This window comes from Physeter macrocephalus, chromosome 3, assembly GCF_002837175.3.
Source record: "Physeter macrocephalus isolate SW-GA chromosome 3, ASM283717v5, whole genome shotgun sequence".
Classification (NCBI taxonomy): Eukaryota; Metazoa; Chordata; class Mammalia; order Artiodactyla; family Physeteridae; genus Physeter; species Physeter macrocephalus.
Window position 1 is genome coordinate 7153241 of NC_041216.1, and position 24989 is coordinate 7178229.

A 24989-nucleotide genomic window follows, 5' to 3' on the forward strand; every position below is an offset into this window, starting at 1 on the left:
GTAAACTAAAATAGTTTTGGGCTACATTCTCTCAGATATCCTGCGAATGTGGACTCACTCTGCTGCTGGAAAGTTTGAGAAGCACTGAATTACAGCTTATGTTTTACTAAGTATAGCTAACAAATTAACAAAAATATTTTCTGAAAATAAGAAAAGACTTAGAATTATTTAACTGAAACTTAAAGCTGTAATTCTACAACTAAACTCTTTCACATGCTCAATATCTGCCAGTAAATGCCAAAGTTTTCTATGAAGTATTATTATCAAAAAGAATATATCAAAGGAACAATCAGGCATTTTAGATTTTTTTGAAGTTTTACATTAAATTAAGGACATAGTTTAGGGAGATGCCTTCTATTAAAATACTTATATTCTGGTACTTTTGTAGAAATAAGTCCCTCTCAAGGTGAAAAAGGGGATATGATTTAGTTACTGAAAGTTTCATCTAATTTCATGTGGAAACAATCTGAAGTGCAGAGAAGAATGTTTCTTTCTCTTTTTTCTGAGATTAAAAAAATATGCCTAAGAACAAAAGTTCCTGAATAAAAACATTTCACCCAAAGTATAGGCTTACCTGTATTCCAGCATGGCTACAGAGATAAAAGTCAAACTCATATGGGTGTGTAATGTCTGTATCAACTGTTGTTCCAGCTGGGATATTGCCACTTCTTCCGACCTAGATTTGTTTGGTCAAAGTTTAAACAAACAAGACAAAGGTAAAGAATGTGTCTGAAAGTACTTTTAAAAAGATATAAATACATAGGCTGATCCCATGTTTCACTACTTTCGGCTTGAAATATTACTTAAGCAGGCATTAAGAGCAGACCTTATTCTAGTCCTAGTTCCTATTCTTAAATGTTGCTGAAAGTGAAAGCTGATAACAAAGAGTTATTAGTCTCTACTGATGCTTAGCTGGTAGTTGATCACAATATGGGTAGAAAACTTAAAAAAAATTTTTTTTTAAAAGTTACTTTAAGTGCTCCAATTTATGACATCTGTGCAGAGCAGGTACACTTGAATGTGCAGTTTTATGAAAATTAGAATTTTTCTCAGAGAACCCTATATTTTTAGAGGGAAAGAATGCTGACAACAGCATCAACTAGAGTCACCATTTGTTAACCATTTATATGCCAGGTACTTTACATACATTATTTCTAATCCTCATAATCTGTCTGGGGGGAATCTACAGCTCAGGAATACAAAATAACTTGCCCAATAGCATACAATAAAGGGCAGAACTGAGAGTCAAACATGGAAATGACTGCAAAGGACCTATTTCTTTTATTTCATATTAGCAGTTTCAACATCTTGTAAGAAAACAGACACCATGATTTTCTCTGAGTAATACATGATGTAAATGAAAAAGTTCGAAACTCCTGATAATGAAAGTCTCCTAATAAAACACTTTAAATGCATATATATACTTACCTCTACCTCCTTATCCCTAACATATTTAAAATCATTAATTTTAAGTCGAGGTTTACAAGGCTAACAAATCAGAGACTCTTTTACTGACTCAGACATTATTTCTGCTGTGTGAGGGACTGTTACCAGGTGGTGGCTGGAGTTATATCTGTGTGGACCAACCAGCTAGCTTCACCAAATCACAAAATAAAGAAAACAGTTCATAAACTACTAAATTATGCCTATTCTTAACACACAAATCTCCTAATTAATATATATTTAAAAGTTTTATTCTCTTTAGAGAGGCGGCAGAATGCCTGGGCTCATATCAGAGCTCCACCAGTTTCTAGTCATGAAATCTAGGGCACAGTATTCTCCTCTCTGTGCCTATTTCCTCATTTATAATTATCTCTCATCTATTATGATTAGTAGATTTAGAGCAAAGATGAAAGAAAAGCAAACAAATGAAGGAAAGGCACAATTAAACATCAGTTGCAAGAAATCATTAAATCTAACTTAGGTTTTCCTGATCTAACTTTTGAAGAAACCTTTGGTTTTCTAGGTACAGAAATGTAATTTGGGGCACAGGCCTTTAACAACATGGAGGCCAAAATAAAACTATCATTACTGCTATTACAGATGTGGTATAGGACAGTGATTAAGAGTACTCTGGAGCCAGACTGCCTATTTTGAGTCCTAGCTCTACCAATTTAATCTCCATGTGCCACAGTTTCCTACCGTGAAAAATGGGGATAATAATAATAAGTACCTCATAGTGTTGTTTGTGAGGGTTAAATGAGTTAAATTTATAAAAAATATCCAGAACAGTGCCTGCCATTATGCCTTCTTTTTCTCTATCACTACCACCATTACCACCACTCTACAACTAGGTAACCTCCACTGAGTGCTTAGCATGTGCCAAGCAGCATTCTAAGTACATTACATATTTTAATTTAAAAAAATCCTTTCAAAAACCCAAATAAGGCAAATATAAATATTATCCAAACCTTGCTCAGAAAGAAACCAGCAGAGAGATGTAAAGTTACTTGCCCAAAGCTACACAACGAGTGTAATCAAAGACCAAATATGTACCAAAGACAAGACACACTCCTTTCTTTTTCAGTCTTTTCTATTGATCCCCTTTCCCAAGGGAACACTGACCCTTGTACTCCTCAGATTTCTCTGCTCTAAGGTTTGCAGGATGGGGGCAGAGCACTGAAAATGAAAGTTAGTTTTCATGAATTTTCACTAATCACTCTAGAATGTCCCTAGCTTGTAAAATTAATTTTTACAAGATATTTAAAAAATAGAACATACCTTTTTTCTTCTGAACATTTAAGGAAAATATGAATAAAAAGAACAATTTTAAAACTATGAGTTTCTTCACAACAACAGAAAAGTATAATGGGATTTTGAACATTTGGAGTGTTACTAGAAATTCTAGAAAGTTAAAAATTAACTTATTTTGATGCTTCTATACTCATAATCAATCTGCTTTGCTGTAACCTACTACTATATATCAGAAACTCTGCTGTTGGCAGAGAGCCTTTGTTAAGTGCTCTGTGAACTATGTTAGATAACCTTTGCTTATAATAGTATTACAATAAATGTAAGATTACCCTTTCAGTCCTATCAGCACAAAATAATCGAGTGTGATGTCTCTTCTGAACTACAATGTAAGTTATTCCAGGTTGATAGTCTTTCTCCAAACTGATGCAGGCTTCTCGAATTGCTAGTAGTTCATAATATAATACCTAGAGAAGATGAAATGGAAAGATTTGATCTAGTCAGTTGTTCTCCTATACATACTTCAAAGTAAGACAATGATTTAGACTTAGAATTACTTAGACTCATCACCTCACAGCTAATTATACTTCTCTATTCCATTTTAACTATTATCAGAGCATGGTCTTAGTGATCAAGGTTTACATATCCAGTAAATATTTTAAAAGGGAAAATCTAAGGAAGTATCAAAATTTGACTTTAGGAACTCTCAATTAAGGCTCCTAACTTCAGAACTAGACACCATATTATAAACACAGTATCTGACTTAACCACAGTATGATGAGAATCCCAGGCAACCAACCTGCCTAAACTGCCCCTCTGAAACACCATCCCGATAAAAGATGATACGAGTAGGTTTGAACCGAGTTGACTTATAAAACTGAATGAGAAGTTCTCGGACCATGGAGGCAAGGTCCTGGATGATCTCCTGTCGGGGTCTCTGAACTCTTACTGTAGCACAGTATCTGCTTGGGTGGGCATCCATACTACCTACAACCTAGGTTGAAAAAAGTAAAGAAAACATAGAAATTAAGGTATTCAAGGCTATATGAATATGAATTATACCACAAAAAAGTTGAAAAAAAAAGGATTTCATTTAAATTTGTATTTTATTATAACCTTAACTATTTATCACAGTTCATTTTGAAAGTAATAAAAATAGATAATTCCAGTGAAGAACAGAATAAAAGACCCAGTCTAGGGTCAAAAACTATTTTCCCATAAGTAGGCTGTACTTTATATTTAACAATTTGGTTCTAATTTACAGATGTTGCTGGTAAACCTAAATATTAGTAAGGATAGAAAGACAAAGAAATGTACATAGAGGAAGGAGATAAATAAAAAAGAGGGTCCATTCAAACTCTTGATTTCTCTTTATAGCTCTTACAGTTTAGCAAACTACCCAAGAAGCCACATTCAAGATGACTTTGGCATTATCTTAAGAACTCTTATGCTTCATAAATTTTAAATCTTCGTTTTGAGAGTAGCTATCGTAATTTTTTCTCTCTGTGTCTTAATATTGTTATGTGTTTGGAGTAGAGGGAACTCTGAAGCATGAACTTATAAGTTCTCCTTGACTGTAGTCACTCATAGATCTAATGAAGCATGATCACTGGAACCAGAATATTTAAAAGTGTTCACACATCACTGATCAGAGCCTGGGCCAAGAACCAGCTGGTTATTCTACCTCCAGCTTCTCTTTCTTCCAGGGCAGTATCTATAACAAAGTCATGCTTCAAAAATGGAACTCTGCACCTCCATGTTCACTGCAGCATTATTTACACAGCCAAGAGATGGAAACAACCTAATGATGGATGAATGAATAAAGAAAATGTGGCATATACATACAATAGAATATCATTTAGCCATAAAAAAGAATGAAATCTTGCCATTTGTGACAACATGGATGGACCCTGAGGGCATTATGTTAAGTGAAATAAGTCAAATACCATATGATGCCACTTATATGTGGAATCTAAAAACAAAAAACAAACAAAAAATCCCAACTGAGTTCACAGATATAGAGAACAGATTGGTGGTTGCCAGAGGGGTGGGGGTATGGGTGAAATGGCTCAAAAGGTACAAACTTCCAGATGTAAAATAAATAAGCCATGGGGATGTAATGTACAGCATGGTGACTACAGTTAATACCGTACTGCATATCTGAAAATTGCTAAGAGAGTAAATCTTAAAAGTTCTCAGCACTTGTAATTCAGGGGACGCCAGTTTGATCCCTGGTCAGGGAACTAAGATCCCAACATACCTTGGGGTAACTAAGCCTGGGTGCCACGACTAGAGAGCCCTCGCACTGCAACTACAGAGCCCACGCACTCTGGAGCCCACGCGCCACCAGGAAAGATCCTGTGTGCCACAACTAAGACCCAGTGCAGCCAAAATTAAAAAAAAAAAAAAAAAAAAAAAAAAAAAAAAAGTTTTCCCATAAGAAAAAACTTTTGTAACTATGTATGGTGACAGATGTTAACTAGACTTATTGTAGGGATCATTTCACAATATATATGAATATCAAATCATGTTATACACCTGAAACTAAAATAATGTTATATGTCAGTTATACATCAATTAAAACATAAATAAATAAAAACAATTTCAAAAGAGTACCTAAATTCCTGTAATTTAAACATCTTATTAGAAACTAAGATATGGAAAATTCTTACATTTCTCTTCAGTCTTAGGTCAGATTAGAAAATAACCAAGAGTTTTTTAAAAAGTGAGCTAGGGGCTTCCCTGGTGGCGCAGTGGTTGAGAGTCCGCCTGCCGATGCAGGGAACAAGGGTTCGTGCCCCGGTCCGGGAGGATCCCACATGCCGCGGAGCGGCTGGGCCCGTGAGCCATGGCCACTGAGCCTGCGCGTCCGGAGCCTGTGCTCCGCAACGGGAGAGGCCACAACACTGACAGGCCCGCGTACCACAGAAAAAAAAAAAAAAAAAAAAGGAACCTGACCATTTCTTTTCCACTGCTAAAAGTAAATCCATACCTCCCTCTGACGGCAAAAAAAGCCTTACAAAATCTTACAAGCCTCACAGTCTGCTATACTACATTCCAATTCCCTGCATTTGGAATTCCTCAACACACCAGATTTTTGCAATTTTAATGTACATCACTATCATGGTAGTATCTATTATACTATATGGCATTTATTACTTACATTGTTTCTCACACTAGTCTTTCAGTTCTTGGGAATAGAAGATATATAGCAAAAATAATCAAATTCTATTTACAAGACCTCTGATAATTATAAAAGAAAGTGAATATTTGGTAGAAATGGATTTAGCAAAAAAGGACGACAACCCGGAAGTCCAAAAGAATTTAAATGTGCTTAAACTTCCTTGGAAAACAACCCTAAAAATAGCAAATCCAAAGTAAGTCTTTAGAAACTTTGTATTATTTTATCTTCTCTAGGAACATTTTTTTTTTTTTTTTTGCGGTACGCGGGCCTCTCACTGCTGTGGCCTCTCCCGTTGTGGAGCACAGGCTCCGGATGCACAGGCTCAGCGGCCATGGCTCACGGGCCCAGCCGCTCTGCGGCATGTGGGATCTTCCCAGACTGGGGCACGAACCCATGTCCCCTGCATTGGCAGGCAGACTCTCAACCACTGCGCCACCAGGGAAGCCCACTAGGAACATTTTAATGAATATCAGAGATTGCTCAATACTACCTCTAGGACACTTGAAATGTACACAATTTATGCATACCATTAAGAATATAAGGAAATATAATTTATTAATAGATAAAAGTCAATTTTCTTCATTAATGAAAAGAGCTTTGGAAAAATAAGTGAAAAATTTAATATTACTATCATTTTCAAGGAAAGATTAAGATTTATCAGATTTTTAAAATTAAAAGTAAAGATTATAATGAATGATAGAAAAAAATATATAAAAAGTCTTACAGTTTAATTTCTGAAATTTATCAAGTATACCTAAAATATGTTGACATTTTCAAAATGTTGGCATTTGTTAAAATCAAGCAATTTTCTTTCTTTCTTTTTTAAACATCTTTATTGGAGTATAATTGCTCTACAATGGTGTGTCAAGCAATTTTCAAGTTGGGTAAAATATCATCTGGCTTTATGAAGTTTATAAGAAATACACTTTTGAACTGATACAGAAAGGTTACAAATATAAAGGTGGGCAAAGATAGAACAGGTAGATGTTAAAAGTAAGAGGAGCAGTAATAAAGAATTCAAGTGCAAAGTATTAAACTGGACAAAGATGAAAGATATTTTATACTGAAAAAAATGCAATCCAGCAAACTTATATGTAATGCATCTTTCTGTAACAAAGACACTACTGAAATACATAAACTCTGAATTACAAAAAGTAACTGAAAATATACAACCATGAAGAGGTCAAACAGACAAATTAAAGTAGGATACAGAAGAGTTGAGTAATATAATTAATAAACTTGATTTAATAGATATATACAGAACTTGCAGCCTCTAAACCAGAGAATAATCATTCTTTTCAAAAACCCAAAGAACATTTGAAAGTTGGCTCTGGATAGATCTACATATAGATATATATATTTATAAAACTTTATAAATATATTTTTTAAACTTTATATTTATAAAAGTTGGTTTCAAAGAAAATGTCATTAAAATTCATAAAGTTAAAACCAAAATGTTGATCTTTGTCTAAAATTTAGATAAGATAAACCTGTCTAAAGATACTCACAGCAGCAATAGAAGGCTTCTTCCCATCACCAGCTGGTGGATGAGTGACATCTGCTCCCAAAAAGATCACTGGTTGCTGGAACACAGAAGGTCTTCAACACAGTTTTAAAAAGAGTTAGATCGTTTTTTTCATTATTCATTTACCTCTTTAAAACTACTGCAACACAACTGCAAGTTGTTGGCATAGCACAGAGGAGGTCCGTTATAGACAACTTCATAGGCTTGAACTACTGACAGCTTTATTCTCTTAATTCATGAATCTCTATTAAGTGAAGTATTCAGAGCAGTTTTCTGCCTTAAGCAGCGGTGCTGGTGGTTGCAAAGGTCAACTGCTGCTAGCATTCTTCATAGGCATAAAATGATAAACTTCCTCATATTAATCCACTGATTTGTATCAATCATTCTTTAATCTACTTACATTTTCAGCCAATATAATCTCTCAAGGAGATAGAGAATCATTAAACCACACTGGAAGGGATTATGGGACTCTACTACTCCCCCGCCTCTGACCAAAAGTATAAAATTTGAGTAACATACATTTAATAGTCATAAAGTAGCTAGCAGTTCATTTTATTTTAAAACTGTATCCTTTAAGATTCAAATTACTCTTAGTTCTTGGAGTTGTTGATATAATTCTATATTCATGTCATTTATGAATCTCATATTTAATAGGAATGGGAAATAGAGGCAGTATGGAAAAACAGGAAAAAAAGAGCTTCTGTGTCAACAAGATATTTAATTTTTTAGAGCCCTAGTTGCTTCAACTATTAAAAGGAAACCTGTTGTTCAATTCTCCAAATAACAGCCTCTTCCCCAGCACCCTATTTCTAGGTCATTACGTGTCATACTTCCTAAGAGCTCTTAGGAATGAGTGATATAACAGTAACATCTGTTGTCCCACTGACTCCACCAGGAGTTGATATGGCTTCCTTAATTGATTTACTTAATTGACATGCCCCCCTCATCCAACCCCACCCAAAGCCCCTAAAGGAGGGAAGAAAGGCTTCCCTCACTTTCTAGGTGAGTGAGTTGCCTCATGACACCAGCTTGAAGATGACTACCAAACAATGAGAAAGTTCTTCAAGCTGGGCTCTCCAGTGAAAAATAAGTAAAATTCTTAATACTTTCTAGCCAGGGACGAGGTACTTTGCATACTAAATGAAAATGGAGATGGGAGGGGATTTTTCATAAAGGAATCTTGTAAATTTTGCCAATCAAAACTCTTAAGTTTTTGCCAAAATGTCTACTTATCTCCCATGGCAGGAATCATCAAAGCTGTCTCTTACACAGGTCTTAGATATGGCAATACAGAAAAATTAATATTTTATTAGGTGATTAGCTTATCTTACCTTTGATGAGGTACAAGAATATTATTGATCCCTCCAAGTTTAACATTTATCTTTAGGCACAGGTTTGAGAGAGTTTGAGGGGATGTTTTTATTACATTCTTGACTTGAACACACTGTGTAGCCATACCCAAAAGTGTATCTCCAACACGTTTCACCTCCGCTGTGGAACAAATACAAATACCTCTAGTTATAAAAAGGCAAATTTTACTGAAAATTAAGCTGCTATGTATGTTTCCCCTTGTGAAATACATCACTGTATTACAGGATACCAAAACTTATACCAATACTAAAACAATGTTATTAAAATTTAAAGTATACTGCCTTTTTTTTTTTTTCAGCCATGCTGCACGGCTTGTGGGATTTTAATTTCCCGACCGGGGACTGAACCCGAGCCCTGTGCAGTGACAGCGCGGATCCTAACCACTGGACCGCCAGGGAATTCCCTATACTGCCTTATTTGATTATATAAATGTGCAGAGTTTTGAGGGCATTCAAGAGTGCAATTAGTGGGACTTCCCTGGTGGTCCAGTGGTTAAGAATACGCCTTCTAATGCAGGGATGCAGGTTTGATCCCTGGTGGAGGAACTAAGATCGCACATGTCATGGGGCAACTAATCCTGTGTGCCGCAACTACTGAGCCCATGTGCTCTGGAGCCTGCATCTGCAGGCCACAACTAGAGAAGCCCTCACGCTGCAATGAAGACCCAGCGCAGCCAAAATTAAAAAAAAAAAAAAAAAAAAGAGTGCAATTACTAATATACTATCTTAAATGTTTTAACTTGATATCTAGCCAATTAAAATAAACTAGATCTTTTTTTTTTTTTTTTTTTTTTTTTGTGGTATGCGGGCCTTCCTCTGTTGTGGCCTCTCCCGTTGCGGAGCACAGGCTCCGGACGTGCAGGCTCAGCGGCCACGGCTCACGGGCCCAGCCGCTCCGCGGCATGTGGGATCCTCCCATACCGGGGCGCGAACCCGGTTCCCCTGCATCAGCAGGCGGACGTGCAACCACTGCGCCACCAGGGAAGCCCCTAAACTAGATCTTTTGAATGAACTGTTTCCAGCATTTCTGAAAACTGTGTTCTACAATATACAACTATAAAATATGAAAAATAATCCTAAAAAATAAAGTATACTTACTGCCTTGAAGATTAGCTTAAGTATTTAGTGATAATTTTTTCCAGTTGTTTTCTTCATATATAAGGAAGCATACTTTTGTCTTCATGAAAATAGTATAACCACAATAACCGAAAAACCAGAGAAAAATATCATACATAAACCCTTATTAGTATTTAATTGTACTCTCTTCCAATAATGTTCTCATTTGCATTATTTTAATGCAGTTATAATCACAGTATACTTATAGCTTTCAATCCGATTCTCCAAACTTTAATTTAGAAATATAGAGGTATTACTGTATAAAGGTTTTTATCCTCTTCCTTTCCTTATCCTGTTTCCTGTTCCTCTCCCCCTCTCTGCCACTGTAACTACCATAAAGAGTTTGGTGTACATAACTTCTTATATATAACACATGGAAAACACTTTTAAACAAAAATTGAGAATATACTATACATTCTATTGTGTAACTTGTCATATTCACTTTATAGTATGTTCTGAATGCCAATATATAGATGCCCTTATTATTTATAACAACAGCAGTTACTTTGTTTTTAAATGCCATAAGGTATCTAACCACTACTCATACACCGACATATTTTTAACTTTTTCCAGGTTTCCATTATTTCAAACAATGCTATGAATAACATCCTTGTATATTTAACTTTCATTTGGTTGTATAACTATAGCTTCAGGATAAATTTCTACAGGTTGAAGCGAGGGATCAGAGATATATATACTTAACATTTTTATAGATACTGAAAAGTTGCCCTCTAAAAAGGTTTATTAATTCATTCAACAAATATTTAATGAGCCACCTAATACATGCTAGTACTGTGCGAAGCTCTGGATATACAATGTTAAGTCAAGAGAGACATTGTTCTTGCCCTCACAGAGCTTATAGTCTAGTCAGAGAAATAGCCATTAATTAAATAACTTCAAATTTAACATTGTAACTGTGAAACAACATAAAGGAGTGGTAACAAGGTGCTGTAAGACAATAAAAGTGAGAGAATTTGACCTTGTCAGGGAGGTCAGGCAAAGCTTCTCCAAGGAAGGGATGTCTGAACTAAAATTCAAAAGAATGTGTGTTTACTTGGTAAAGCGTGGAAGATGGATTATGAGAAGCAATACAGGTAGAAGGAAGAGGATAAACAAAGAGTTTCTGTGGGGAAAAAAGAGCATAAAGTGAGATGAATTCTGAAGAGGTAAGAAGTCATGGATTAGGGTCTTCCCTGTTGGCGCAGTGGTTAAGAATCCACCTGCCAATGCAGGGGACATGGGTTCAAGCCCTGATCTGGGAATATTCCACATGCCGTGGAGTAACTAAGCCTGTGTGCCACAACTACTGAGCCTGAGCTCTAGAGCCCGTAAGCCACAACTACCAAGCCCTCACGCCAGAGCCACTGAAGCCTGCGCGCCTAGAGCCCATGCTCCGCAACAAGAGAAGCCACCGCAATGAGAAGCTCGCGCACTGCAACAACGAGTAGCCCCTGCTCGCCTCAACTAGAGAAAGCCTGTGAGCAGCAACGAAGACCCAACTCAGCCAAAAATAAAAAATAAATAAATTTATTTTTTTAAAAAAGTCATGGATTAGAACATGCAAACCCTTGGAAGATAATCCTAAGTATCAATTTTACCAATTATATAATGAAAAACTACTGAAGTGGGGGTGATAGGGAAGGGGGTAAAATCAGATTTGTACTTTAAAAATACCACTCTGGACATTAGCTATAGCACCAACACATAAAAGATTAGAAGTCATCATTTCCATCCTCACAACAACAACAAAAAAAGCTGAACAAACTGAAAATCAATGACTTGTCGTCTTAGTCTTAGATCCATGAGAGAAAACTGCCACCCCCAAAACAGGTGAATACAGAGAATCACAGCCAAGATCAGCTTATTAGAAGCAGAAGCTGATGAGGCCATTAACTGCAGGAACAATTAAACACTGACTCCTGGGAATTCCCTGGTGGACTAGTGGTTAGGACTCCACACTCTCACCGCCAAGGGCCTGGGTTCAATCCCTGGTTGGGGAACTAAGATCCCACAAGCTGTGCAGTGTGGCCACAAACCAACCAACCAACGCACAAAACAAAACAACGAAAAACAACATGTACAAAAAAACCACACACACTAACTCCTATAACTCAATAAGAAAAAACCCAAACAATCCAAATAAAAATGATCACAGGACTTGAATAGACATTTCTCCAAAGAAGATCTACAAATGTTCAGTAAACACATGAAAATATGTTCCACATCACTAATCATTAGGAAAATGCAAATGAAAACCATAAAGAGATACTACTTCACACCCAATAGGATGGCTAAAATAAATAAGTATTGATTGGCAAGAACATGGAGAAACTGGAACCTTGTACACTGCTGACAGGAATGCAAAATGGTGCAGACCCTGTACAAAACAGTAAGGCAACTGCTAAAAAAACTAAAACAGAATTATATAATCCAGCAATTTCACTTCTGGTAATATACCCAAGAGAAGTGAAAGGAAGGACTGGAACAGAGAGCTGTATACTCATGTTCAAAGCAGCATTATTCACAATAGCCCAAAGGTGGAACTAATCCAAGTGCCCATTGATAGATGAACAGATAAACAAAATGTGTATATACATACAATGGAATATTATTCAGCCTTAAAAAGGAAGAAAATTCTGATACATACTATAACATGGATAAACCTTAAGGGCATTATGCTTAATGAGATAAACAGTCACAAAAGGACAAATACTATATGATTTATTCAGTCAAATTCATAGAGACAGAAAGTAGAATATAGGTTTCTAGGGGTTGGGGGAGGGGAGATGGGGAGTTACTGCTGAATTTCAGTTAGGGATGATGAAAAAGTTCTGGAGATGGATGGTGGTGATGGTTGTACAACATTGAATGTACTTAATGTCACTGAACTGTATACTTGTTAAAATGGTAAATTTTTTGTTTTATATATTAGTATATTTTACAACAAAAAAGGGGAAGAAAATTCTGATACATACTACAACACAGATAAACCTTGAGGACATTACCCTAAGTGAAATAAGACAGAAACAAAGGGATAAGTATTGTATGATTCCATTTATATAAGTTACTAGAATAGGTAAATTCATAGAGACAGAAAGTAGAATAGAGGCTACCAGGTGTTGGTGGGTAGGGGAATGGGGTGTTACTGTTTAATGGGTACAGTTTCTGTTTGAGATGATGAAAAAGTTCTGGAAGTGGACAGTAGTTATGGTTGCACAATGCTGTGAATATACTTAATGCCAGTGAATTGCATACTTTAAGATGGTTAAAATGGTAAATTTTATGTCATGTATATTTTATCACACATATACACAAAAACTTGTTTAAAAATAGTTAATTAAGGAACACTCCTATGAAAACAGTACCTCAGAAGGAATGAAAACTACAATCAAAATTTGGCACCTGGGACTTCCCTGGTGGTCCAGTGGTTAAGACTCTGCGCTTTCACTGCAAGGGGTTTGATTCCTGGTGGGGGAACTAAAAGCCCGCATGCCAGACAGCGCGGCCAAAAAAAAAAAAAAATTGACACCAAGTCACTGATTTATAGAAGGCATCACTTACACCAACATGAGACAAATGTAGAGGTCCCAGGGCTCTGGCAAAACAGGGCAGGACTACAGAAGAAACTGAAATACAGGCAGCAGCACTCAATAAACAAAAATTAAATTTTAAAAGTGGCAAATGAAAGAGTTTTTCTATGAAAAAAACAAATGGGATGACAGCTATAAAGGTGCTGTTTTTGAAAATAAGAATTCCAGAATGATTTAACACTTGAAACTATGTGAGTAGATAATTTGATTTATAAGTAAACATAAAGCAAATAATTTTTTTAAAAGTGAAGGGGAAATACGACAAATAAAAACTAAGGGAGGGGCTTCCCTGGTGGCACAGTGGTTGAGAGTCCGCTTGCCGATGCAGGGGACACGGGTTCGTGTCCCGGTCTGGGAAGATTCCACACGTCGCGGAGCGGTTAGGCCCGAGAGCCATGGCCACTGAGCCTGCGCGTCCGGAGCCTGTGCTCTGCAACGGGAGAGGCCACAGCAGTGGGAGGCCCGCCTCCACAGCTAGGCCCGTGAGCCATGGCCGCTGAGCCTGCGCGTCCAGAGCCTGTGCTCCACAACGGGAGAGGCCACAGCAGCGAGAGGCCCGCATACCACACGCACACAAAAAAACAAAACAACAACAACAACAACAAAAATAAGGCCCGTGTACCGCAAAAAAAAGAAAAAACACAAAAAACTAAGGGAATCTGTTGACAGTAGACGTGCCTTGAAAGAAATGATAAAAGACATTTTTCAGAAAGAAGTTAGTTCAAGTATACAGGTCGGAAGTCCAGATCTATATATTAAAAAAGGTCAGAGAATAAATAAAAGTAAAATAAAATGTTACTTTCTTATTCTTAACTGAACTAAGAGGTACTGTTCAAAATAATAATAGCAACAATATATTGTGTGGTTACAACTTATGGATAGGTGAAATGAATGACAGCAATATTGTAAGGGGGAGGGAGGAATTGGGAATACTTTGTTATAAGGTATCTACAGTATCTGTGAAGTGGTACAGAATTATCGAAAGCGAACTCAGATTAGTTATAAATGTATACTGCAAACTCTAGGGAAACCATTAAAAGTAAAAAAAAAAAAAAAAAAGTATAATTGATGTAAGAGAGAAAATGGGCTAATATAAAATGCTCATTTAAAACCATAAAATGGAGGGGCTTCCCTGGTGGCGCAATGGTTAAGAATCCGCCTGCCAATGCAGGGGACATGGGTTTCAGCCCTGGTCCAGGAAGATCCCACATGTCGCAGAGCAACTAAACCTGTGCACCACAACTACTGGGCCTGCACTCTAGAGCCTACGAGCCACAACTACTGAGCCCACGTGCTACAACTACTGAAGCCCAGGCGCCTAGAGCCGGTGCTCCGCAACAAGAGAAGCCACCGCAATGAGAAAAAAAAAAAAAAAAAAAAGTATAATTGATGTAAGAGAGAAAATGGGCTAATATAAAATGCTCATTTAAAACCATAAAATGGAGGGGCTTCCCTGGTGGCGCAATGGTTAAGAATCCGCCTGCCAATGCAGGGGACATGGGTTTCAGCCCTGGTCCAGGAAGATCCCACATGTCGCAGAGCAACGAAACCTGTGCACCACAACTACTGGGCCTGCACTCTAGAGCCTACGAGCCACAACTACTGAGCCCACGTGCTACAACTTACTGAAGCCTGCGCGCCTAGAGCCTGTGCTCTGCAACAAGAGAAGCCACCGCAATGAGAAGCCCGTGCACTGCAACAAAGAGTAGCCCCGCTCGCCGCAACTAGAGAAAGCCCACATGCAGCAACGAAGACCCAATGCAGCCAAAAATAAATAAATAAAATAAATTTATTTAAAAAAACCCATAAAATGGAGAAAAAGAGGGGAAGATAAAATATAAGACCCAGGGACTTCCCTGGTGGTGCAGTGGTTAAGACTCCATGCTCCCAATGCAGGGGGCCTGGGTTTGATCCCTCGTCAGGGAACTAGATCCCACATGCGTGCCGCAACGAAAAGTTCACATGCCACAACTAAGGAGCCTGAGTGCCACAACTAAGACCCACTGCAACCAAAAAAAAAAAAAAAAAAGACCCAAACTACAAGTTGCCTACAAGAAACCAATTCTAAAATAAAGTGATACAGAAAGATATACCATGCTAACACCAAGAAAAAGAAAACTAAAGTTGCTGTATTTTTTCACACAAAGTAGATTTCAGAACTAGGAAGATTATCAGGAATCAAGAGGGGTATTACATAATAATAAAAGGGTCAATTCTTCAAGAAGACAGGACAATCTTTAACATGTATGCAGCTAAGAAAAGAATGCCAAAATAAGTGAGGCAAACACTGATAGAATTGCAAGGAGAAACAAACAAATCCACTATTATAGTGGAGACTTCAATGCACTTTCAGCAGTAATTGACAGATCCAGCAGGCAGAAGATAAGTATATATTCAATAGCTGACTTGAACAGTACCATCAATCAACTGATTCTAAGAGTCCTTTATAAAATACTTCATTCAATAACAGCAGAATACACATTCTTCTCAAGCTCACATGGAACATTCATTAAGGAAGACCACATTATGGTCCTAAAACACACCTTAACAAATTTGAAAGAACAGAAATCATACAAAGTATGGTCCAAGGCCACAGTGGAATTAAACTAGAAATCAATAATGGAAAGATAGCCACGAAATCCCCAAATATCTATATATTAAACAACATAATTCTGTGAGACATGGATTAAACAAAAAGTCTTGAGAAATTTAAAAATATTTTGAACTAAATGAAAATGAAATACAATTTACCAAAATTAGTGGGATACAGTGAAAGCAGTACTTAAGAGACAAATTTATGGCACTGAATGCAGAGAAGATCTAAAATCAATAATCTATGTTTCTACCTTAGAACGATAAAGAAGAACAATATAGGCCTAGAACAAGCAGAAGGAAAAAAATCTTAATTAGAGCAGAAATCAATGAAATTGAAAACAAGAAATCAACAGAGGAAAATCAAGGAAACCAAAAAGCTAGTTCTTTGAAAAGATCAAAGAAATTCATAAACCTCTAGCCAGACTAATCAAGAAAAAAACAGACAACACAAATTATTAATATCAGAAATGAAAAAAGGGTCATTGGCCCCAAGGACATTTAAAGGATAATAAAAGAATATTATGAAAAACTTTAGGCCCACAAATTTGTTAACTTACATGAAGTGGACCAATTCCTTGAATGACACTACCAAATCTCACACAAAGGAAATAGATAATCTGAATAGGTGTGTACCTATTAAAAAAATTGAATCAATAATTAACAACTTTCCAAAAAAAGAAAGTACCAGGCCCAGATGGTTTCACTGGCGAATTCTACCAAACATTCAAGGAACAAATAATACCAATTCTCTGCAATCTCTTCCAGAAAACAGAAGCAGAGGAAATACTCATGATTCTGAGGCCAAAATACCTTAATACCCAAACCAGAAAAAGACATTACAAGAAAGGAAAACTACAGATCAATATCTCTCATGAACACAGATGCAAAATCTTCAACAAAATATTAGCAAATTGAATCCAACAATGTATAAGAATTACATACCATACCCAAGTGGGATTTATCCCAGGCACGCAGGGTTGGGTTCAACATTTCGAAAATCAATTAAAGTAATTAATCACATTAAGAGGAAAAAAAAGAAGAAAAATCATGATCATATCAACAGATGCAGAAAAGAACATTTCGCAAACTCCATCATCCATTCATAATAAAAACTCTCAGCAAAACTAGGACTGGAGGGGAACTTCCTCAACTTGATACATAACAATTATAGAAAGCTTATAGCTAACATCATGTTTACTGCTGAGAAACTAGATGTTTTCCCCCTAAAGTCAGGAACAATGCAAGAATGTCTCCTCTCACCACTGTTATTCAACATCGTATTGGAATTCCTAGCTAATGCAAGGAAAAGGATATAAAAGTATACAGACTGGGAAGGAAAACATAAAACTGTCTTTGTTCATAGAGAATATGACTGTCTACGCAGAAAACCTCCCAAAATTGACAAAAGCTTCCTGGAACTAATAAGTGACTACAGCAAGGTTTCAGGATACAAAATAAATATACAAAAATCAACTGCATTCCTAAATACTAAAAATGAACAACTAGAATTTAAAATTAAAAACAATACCATTTACAGTAGAAAAAGAAAAAACAATATACTTAGATATAAATCTAAATGAGGAAAACTATAAAACTCTGATAAAAGAAATCAAAGAAGCTCTGAACAAACAGATATTCCATGTTCAAGGATAGAAGACTTAACATTAAGAAGTCAATTCTTCCCAGCTTGATCTATAGATTCAATGTAATCCCAACGAAAGTCTCAGCAAGTTATTTTGTGATATTGACAAACTGATTCTAAAGTTTATATAGATAGGCAAAAGACCTATTAGCTAATACAACAGGGAAGAAGAAGAACAAAGTCAGAGAACTGACATTATCTGACTTCAAGACTTATCACAAAGCTAAATTAATCAAGACAGTGTGGTTTTAGCAAATGAATGGACATACAGACCAATGAAACAAAATAGAGTCCAGAAATAGACTGACACAAATACAGTCAATCATTCACAAAGTAGCAAAGGCAATTTCATGGAGAAAGATAATCTTTCCAACAAATGGTGCTGAAACAATTGGAATGCACATGCAAAAAAAGAAAAAAAAAACAATCTAGATACAGATCTTACACCTTTCACAGAAGTTAAGTCAAAATGGATTATAAACTTATATGTAAAAAAGGAAAACTATAAAACTACTAGAAGATAACACAGTATAAAACTTAGACTATAACACCAAAAATGATCTGTGAAAGAAAAAAATTGATGACTTTATTAAAATTTGGACTTCATTAAAATTTAAAACTTGTGCTCTATGAAAGACACTGTTAAGAGAAGACAAGCCACAGCCTAGGAGAAAATTATTTGCAAAATACGTATCTGATAAAAAACTTGTATCCAAACATACAAAGAACTCTTAAAACTGAACAATAAGAAAACAAACACATCAATTAAAAAATGAGCAAAAGATTGGAACAAACATTTCATCAAAGATATACAGATGGCAAATAAGCATATGAAAAGGTGTTCTCTCTCTCCCTCCCTCCCTCCCTCCCTCCCTCCCTCCCTCCCTCCCTCTCTCTCTCTCTCTCTCTCACTCTCTCTCTCTCTCTCTCTCTCTCTCTCTCTATTTTTGGCCAAGCCACGCAGTATGCAGGATCTCAGTTCCCCAACTAGGGATTGAACCCGTGCCCTCTGCAGTGGAAGCGCAGAGTCTTAACCACTGGACTGCCGGGGAAGTCCCGTGCTCAATATTGTGTTATTAACGAACTGCAAATTAAAATTACCATAAAATACTACTACACGCCTATTAGAATTGTTAAAATCCAAAAAGCTGACAATACCAAATGCTGAAGAGGATGTAGAGCAATAGGCACTCTCATTCACTGCTGATGGGAATACAAAATGGTAGTCACTTTTTGGCAGTCTTATCATTTGATACAGCAGTTGTGCTCCTGGTTATGTACCAAATTGAGTTAGAAACTTATGTCCACACAAAAACCTGCACATGAATGTTTGAGCAGTATTATTCATAACTGCCCAAAACTGGAAGCAATCAAGATATCCCTCAACAGGACATGTAAAACAAACTGTAGTACAACCACACAATGCAATATTAAATATTATTCAGCATTAAAAAGAAATGACTTTATCAAGCCACAAAAAGACATGGTGGAATCTTAAATATTGCTAACTGAAAGTGGCCAATCAGAAAAGGGGACATACCATATGACTCCAACTATATAACATTTTAGAAAAGGCAAAACTGTAGAGACATAAAAAGCCCAGTGATTGTCAGGGGTTTGAGGAGATGGAGGGAGAGATGAGTAAGTGGAGCACAGGGGATTTTTAGAGCAGTGAAACTATTCTTTGATACTGTCATAGTAGATATGTGACATTATGGATTTGTCAAAACCCATAGACCTGTAAACATAAAGAGTAAACTTTAATGTAAACTGTGGACAATATGTTAATAATAATTTATCAGTGCTGGTTCATCAAATGTACCACTCTAATACAAAATGTTAAAAATAGGGAAATCTGTGTACAGGGGAAGGAAGGCATATAGGAACTCTCTATACTATATGCTCAATTTTTCTGTAAATCTAAAACTATTCTAAAAAATAAAATATATTAATTAGAAAAATCACTCACTGAATCACTGAGTGAAGCAGTATAGAAAACAGACTGAAAGTGAACTAGAGGGAATGAAAGCAAGAATATCAGCTTGGAGGCTATGGTAATATCAACTTTCTCTCCATCAACATTGTATGAGAATGTATATTTATTCATGCCTTTGCCAAAAATGGGTATTATCATTGTTGGCAAAAAATAATTTGTTCTAGTTCATATTTCTTTAATGACTAATGAGGCTCAGCATCTTTTTATTGATAATTGACCATTTGCATTTCTTTTTTATGTCCTTTGTTTTTTTCAGTTGTTTGTTCTTACCTTGATTTACAAATTCTTTGAGTTTAACACCTTCTGTATTTTATCACAACTTAAAATATATCTTTTGAATTTTATAACCATCTTTTTTTTTTTTTTTTTTTTTTTGCGGTACGCGGGCCTCTCACTGTTGTGGCCTCTCCCGTTGTGGAGCACAGGCTCTGGAAGCGCAGGCTCAGCGGCCATGGCTCACAGGCCCAGCCGCTCTGCGGCACGTGGGATCTTCCTGGACCGGGTCACAAACCCGTGTCCCCTGCATCGGTAGGCGGACTCCCAACCACTGCGCCACCAGGGAAGCCCCAACCATCATTTTTAATCACTGCATATTTCACCAACATACAACTTACTCACTGTTTAAAACCAGTTCTTAGTAGTTTTTCAATGTCACAGATATCATTATGAAAATTTTGTGCATAGAGATTTTTCTACGTTATGAATTCTTCTCTTTGAACATATTTTTGGAATGGGAAATACTGAACTGTTGACTGCAAGCACATTTTTATACTTTCGATGAAAGGATATTATCAATTTATACTGCCATCAGCAATATATTAAAATACTAGATTCACTGCATACTCACAATCACTAGGTAGTACAGTATTTAAATATATTCGCTAATTTAGTAGCATAAACATTTTCCTTTTATTAATTTGTACTTTTCTTTATTGGTGAAAACCAACATTTTCTCAAATATTTACTTGTTTTTTCTTGAGAAATTTTGGTTTATATTCTTTGCTCATTAAGGTAGGAGAATATAAAAATTTTTTCCTTTGAATGCAATAACAGATCCATATGGATATTTTAACTAATAATAAACTAGCCCTTTGCTGTCTCCATTTGCTGCAAATATTTTTCACGTTCTATGGTTTCCTTTTAATATTAGTTATACACCTGTGATGTATGGAAAATTTAATTTTTATGCAGTCAAATCTAACAATTTTCTTATGTGAATTCTATCATTTTAAGCTTAAATAATTATACTCCATTCAGTAGTTTGAAAATTATACTTTCTTTGTGTTTTTCCATGTTTCAATGATTTATACTTAACATATTAATCTCATAAACTTTAACTTGTTTACAATAATAATAGCTAACATTTATTGAGCATTCACTATATGACAGGTGCTATCATAGACCCAGTTTACATATGTAAGTTTATTTGATCCTTACAACTACCTTCTACGGGTTAGGTGTTTGTAGTATCCCAATTTCATAGATGAGGAAACTCAGGCTTTGTGTGGTTAAGTAATTCAGGTAGCATCACACAGGTAGTTATACCTGGCAAAACCTGGGTGTTAAGCAGCACAGTCTGACTCCAGAGCCTGTGCTTTTAACTACTACATTATACTGATACTCAAGTTATCTCAATGACATTTTTAATAAATAATTCTTCTCTTAATCATTGTTTTGTAATGCTTCCTTTACTGAAATTCTTTTCACAGGGTCTCAGACTATTTAGCTTGCTCTTCAGATTTGTCTTTTTATAGTAACAATACATGGTTTTAAATACTATAGCTATAAAATATATTTTAATGTTTGATAGTTTTAGGATATGTGTTAGCATAATTCTAAAAGGAATATTTTTTTCTTGGCCGCGCCATGCGGTAAGCAGGATCTTAGATCCCCAACCAGGGATTGAACCCATACCCTCTGCATTGGGAGCACAGAGTCTTAACCACTGGACTGCCAGGTAAGTCCCTAAAAGGAAGACTGAGTACTTGAGGAAAAATGCAATCTTAATACAATATCCTTACCATACACTGGCGTCTTCCCTGGCAGGATGACAATAATGAGCTGTAGCCCAGAGTACGTGTTCTTGAGATGCCGGAACATGGGCTCCACGCTGTCTGCCCCCTGCGCATATTTGCAGAAGCAAGGCTGGCCCTGGATGGGCATCCCTGCATCTTTAGAAATCTTACGCAGCTGGTCCGTGAAACCCCTAGAAGGAGAAATCACTAAATATAAAACCTTTGTCTAGTCAGCAACACCTACAAAGTAGTAATGGAAAGTTTGGGAAGGGAATGGAGAATGAAGCAAAGATTTGTGTGTTCCATATAAGAAGAGGTCACCAGACTACTGATGTTAAGGGCAATGGTTGGCCAGTAATCTATTTTGCAAACTAAGAACACTACTGTACAGTTACGTGATATTTTGTAGTTCACAAAGGACATTAGTAATAGAGTGTGCTGGTTAAGAGCTCAGCTCTACAGATTCCAGTTCTAGTTCTGTTACTTACTAGCTATGGAATTTTAGGCAAATTTTTTCAGTTTCTCTCATCTGTTAAATGACCACTTTCAATATAGGGTTGGTGTGAAGATTAAATGAGATAATACATGTGAAGCACTTAGCACGCTGCCCAAGACATGGTATAAAAGCTTGATAAATTAAGCTATTATACATTTTCTAATTTGATCCTGACAAGATTCATAAGAAAGTGGTAGGTAAGGTATTACTGCCATTTTATAAATCAGGAAACAGTTTCAGGGACATTAAGTATCTGACCAAGGTCAAATGCTTATTAGACAAATGGCAAGCGTAAGAACTATGACCTACTCCAGAATTTCTTTCTACAATAATACCTATCTGACACTAGGATAGCAGGAAAGATTCTGTCCTCAGAAAAGATTAAAAAAAACAAGAAAACATTTAAAAAGAAATGAGGCAGACAGCACTTTAATGTACTTTTATCCACACTGAAAAAACAAAAGACTAATAATTTCTTATTTAAACAAAATTCTGCATTTAGCCTAGGATAAGTAAGTAATAATGTTGGGGTTTAACAATCACTTTACTTGTTTTTAAAACAAATATGGTCCTAAGTCAAGGATCTGAGTGATCTTTGCTCAAAAACACTGATTCCCTCAGGACAGAGATGAAGTTTGTAGGAATTCCCTTCTCCTTTTCCTTATTAGTATTTAATTCAAGAAAGTATGAAGTTGAATATTTTCAGTTAGCCTGAACAAGAGCCATAAGCCCAATGATTATGAGACTTCTATCAAGCCATGAATAACAAATGTAAAATGAAAAGAATAACTAGAAGCTTGAAAAACAGTTGGAGGTGTTTTCTTTGGTCTCCTGAGGCCAAGTAAGATAATAGCAGCATTGTCCTTAACTGTCCTCATGACATTTTACTTGAAAGCCAGGGGATAAAAACTATACTAAAAAAAATATACTAAGTGAACCTTAAGACATAAGATTTGGAGCTAATAAAAAGGAATGAACAGAATTAAATAGAAAATAATTTTTCTCACATGAAGGAGGCAAATTCTGAATTGACCTGGGGTAAACTGGTCTCTATGTCACTCAAGAACTATTCATTATGGGCATATTTTATAGGATCTGTTAGTGGAGACTTAAATTAGACCATAATCATTTTCTTAGGGAAATTAGATTCCAGAGGGGAGACAAGAAACTTACACAGATAATTATAATATAATTCTATTTTATACAGGAAGTGACAAGTACAAATGGAGAGGATATTGATAAACTACTATGTTTACTACTATGGATTATTTCCAGCATCACAAATCACAGAAGACTGGCTATTATTTAGAAATGTAGAGATAAGAAGGAGGCATTTTCAGTAAATAGCAGCATGAGTGGAAATGGAAAAAAATACCAGACAGACAGTTAGAGCACATACAGTACTCAGTTTCTTTGTCCAGAATATATGAAATGGAGAAAGGACTTAAGAGGCAAATGAAAATTTTTTAATGTTATACTGATTTTTAAAGTTATTCTTTGTCAAAGACAAACCTAAAAGTTTTAGAGTGGAGGTAGTCACAAGTGGAGCTGGTGCTCTTTTCACAGTAGCACAACTCCTCAAACAACAGTAACAGCAGAAGCCCTTGAGACTGCCAATGCCCCAAAGATTAGAGAGTCCCAAAGGAGAGGGCGTAGAGGAGAAAGGAAGCCAAAGTGATAAAAAGAAAACAGGAAGGCAAGAATGGAGAGAATGTCAGGAAGGTAGTCAATTGTATCTAATGCTGCACAAATTTTGAGGAAAAATAATGGCTGAGACGAGACCATTAGAATTGATAAGCACAAAGATACTGAAGATCTTCCAGTAACCAGTTTCAGCAGACCACTAAGATTTCAAGGAAGGAGAGAGAAGGGAAGCCTGGAAGCCTTAAGTCAGGTAAAATGAAAAATGAAGATTTTGGGGGTTTGTTTTAAATTTAAACAGAAGATTGTTGAGGGAAAGAATCTGGAGAAGAGGAAAAGTAGTGGAGATGCAGGTCAAATTTTGGAAAGTAAGGAAGTGAAAATGAGAAGTTAAATGACTCTTTCAAAGAACTCAATTGAGAAATAAGGATGTTATTTAATCCTCATTCAGTAAATAGGTACTATTATCTCTATTTTTAAAAGGTGAAAACTGAAGCATAATGAGATTAAATAAATTATCCATGGTAGTAAGACTAGGAAGTGGCAAACCTGAGAATTATATCTAATCTGTTCACCATCAAAAGCCAATGGTACTCCTGCTATACCACATAAGCTAGTCTATTAGGATGCTTGTAAGAATGAATCAGTGACTTAGATATGACCAACAAATTCAGGAATCTTCATCAAAGTAATGAGAAAAAACATTTTTAAAGGTTCAGTGATTAAATATACTTCATATTGGTTAGAATATTAGCTGAGTAATTTAAAACTGAAATACAAAATTTAAACACAAAATGGTCCCAAAGTGAAACTATTGAGAAGCCTTACTTCAATATTTCTTCTCTGCACTGCCTCTGTGTGGCAAAACAAGCTATAGCCCACATTTTGATTTCAACTCCTGTGTGGAACTGTTTCCCTCGCATGTCCCATACTCCGTGGCTTGGTGTTGCTACTGTCCGATTCTACAGAGACAGAGAAATAATAAGGCAAAAATGAACAAACATTTAATATATAACTTATTTGAATGAGCTGAAAATAAGCATTTCAAATTGCTGAACTGATATATATCTGATATTCTACATGGAATAGGCTGTTCTAAATCAATATTTTATATTTTTATCATAGAAA

General features: G+C 36.0%; 1 protein-coding gene across 5 annotated transcripts in view; it reads right to left on the reverse strand.

The window, feature by feature from the left end:
• Nucleotides 1-24989, reverse strand: part of AGO3 (argonaute RISC catalytic component 3) — a 123064-nt gene that overhangs the window by 16844 nt on the left and 81231 nt on the right. For all 5 annotated transcript variants that reach the window (XM_024125562.3, XM_024125563.3, XM_024125564.3 and 2 more), the window contains 7 exons: nt 24690-24823; nt 21731-21915; nt 8732-8891; nt 7384-7474; nt 3491-3685; nt 3024-3158; nt 575-676 (listed from right to left, as the gene is read on the reverse strand). In XM_024125562.3, the coding sequence (XP_023981330.1) occupies nt 575-676; nt 3024-3158; nt 3491-3685; nt 7384-7474; nt 8732-8891; nt 21731-21915; nt 24690-24823 (1002 nt within the window). The remainder of the gene's footprint in view (nt 1-574; nt 677-3023; nt 3159-3490; nt 3686-7383; nt 7475-8731; nt 8892-21730; nt 21916-24689; nt 24824-24989) is intronic.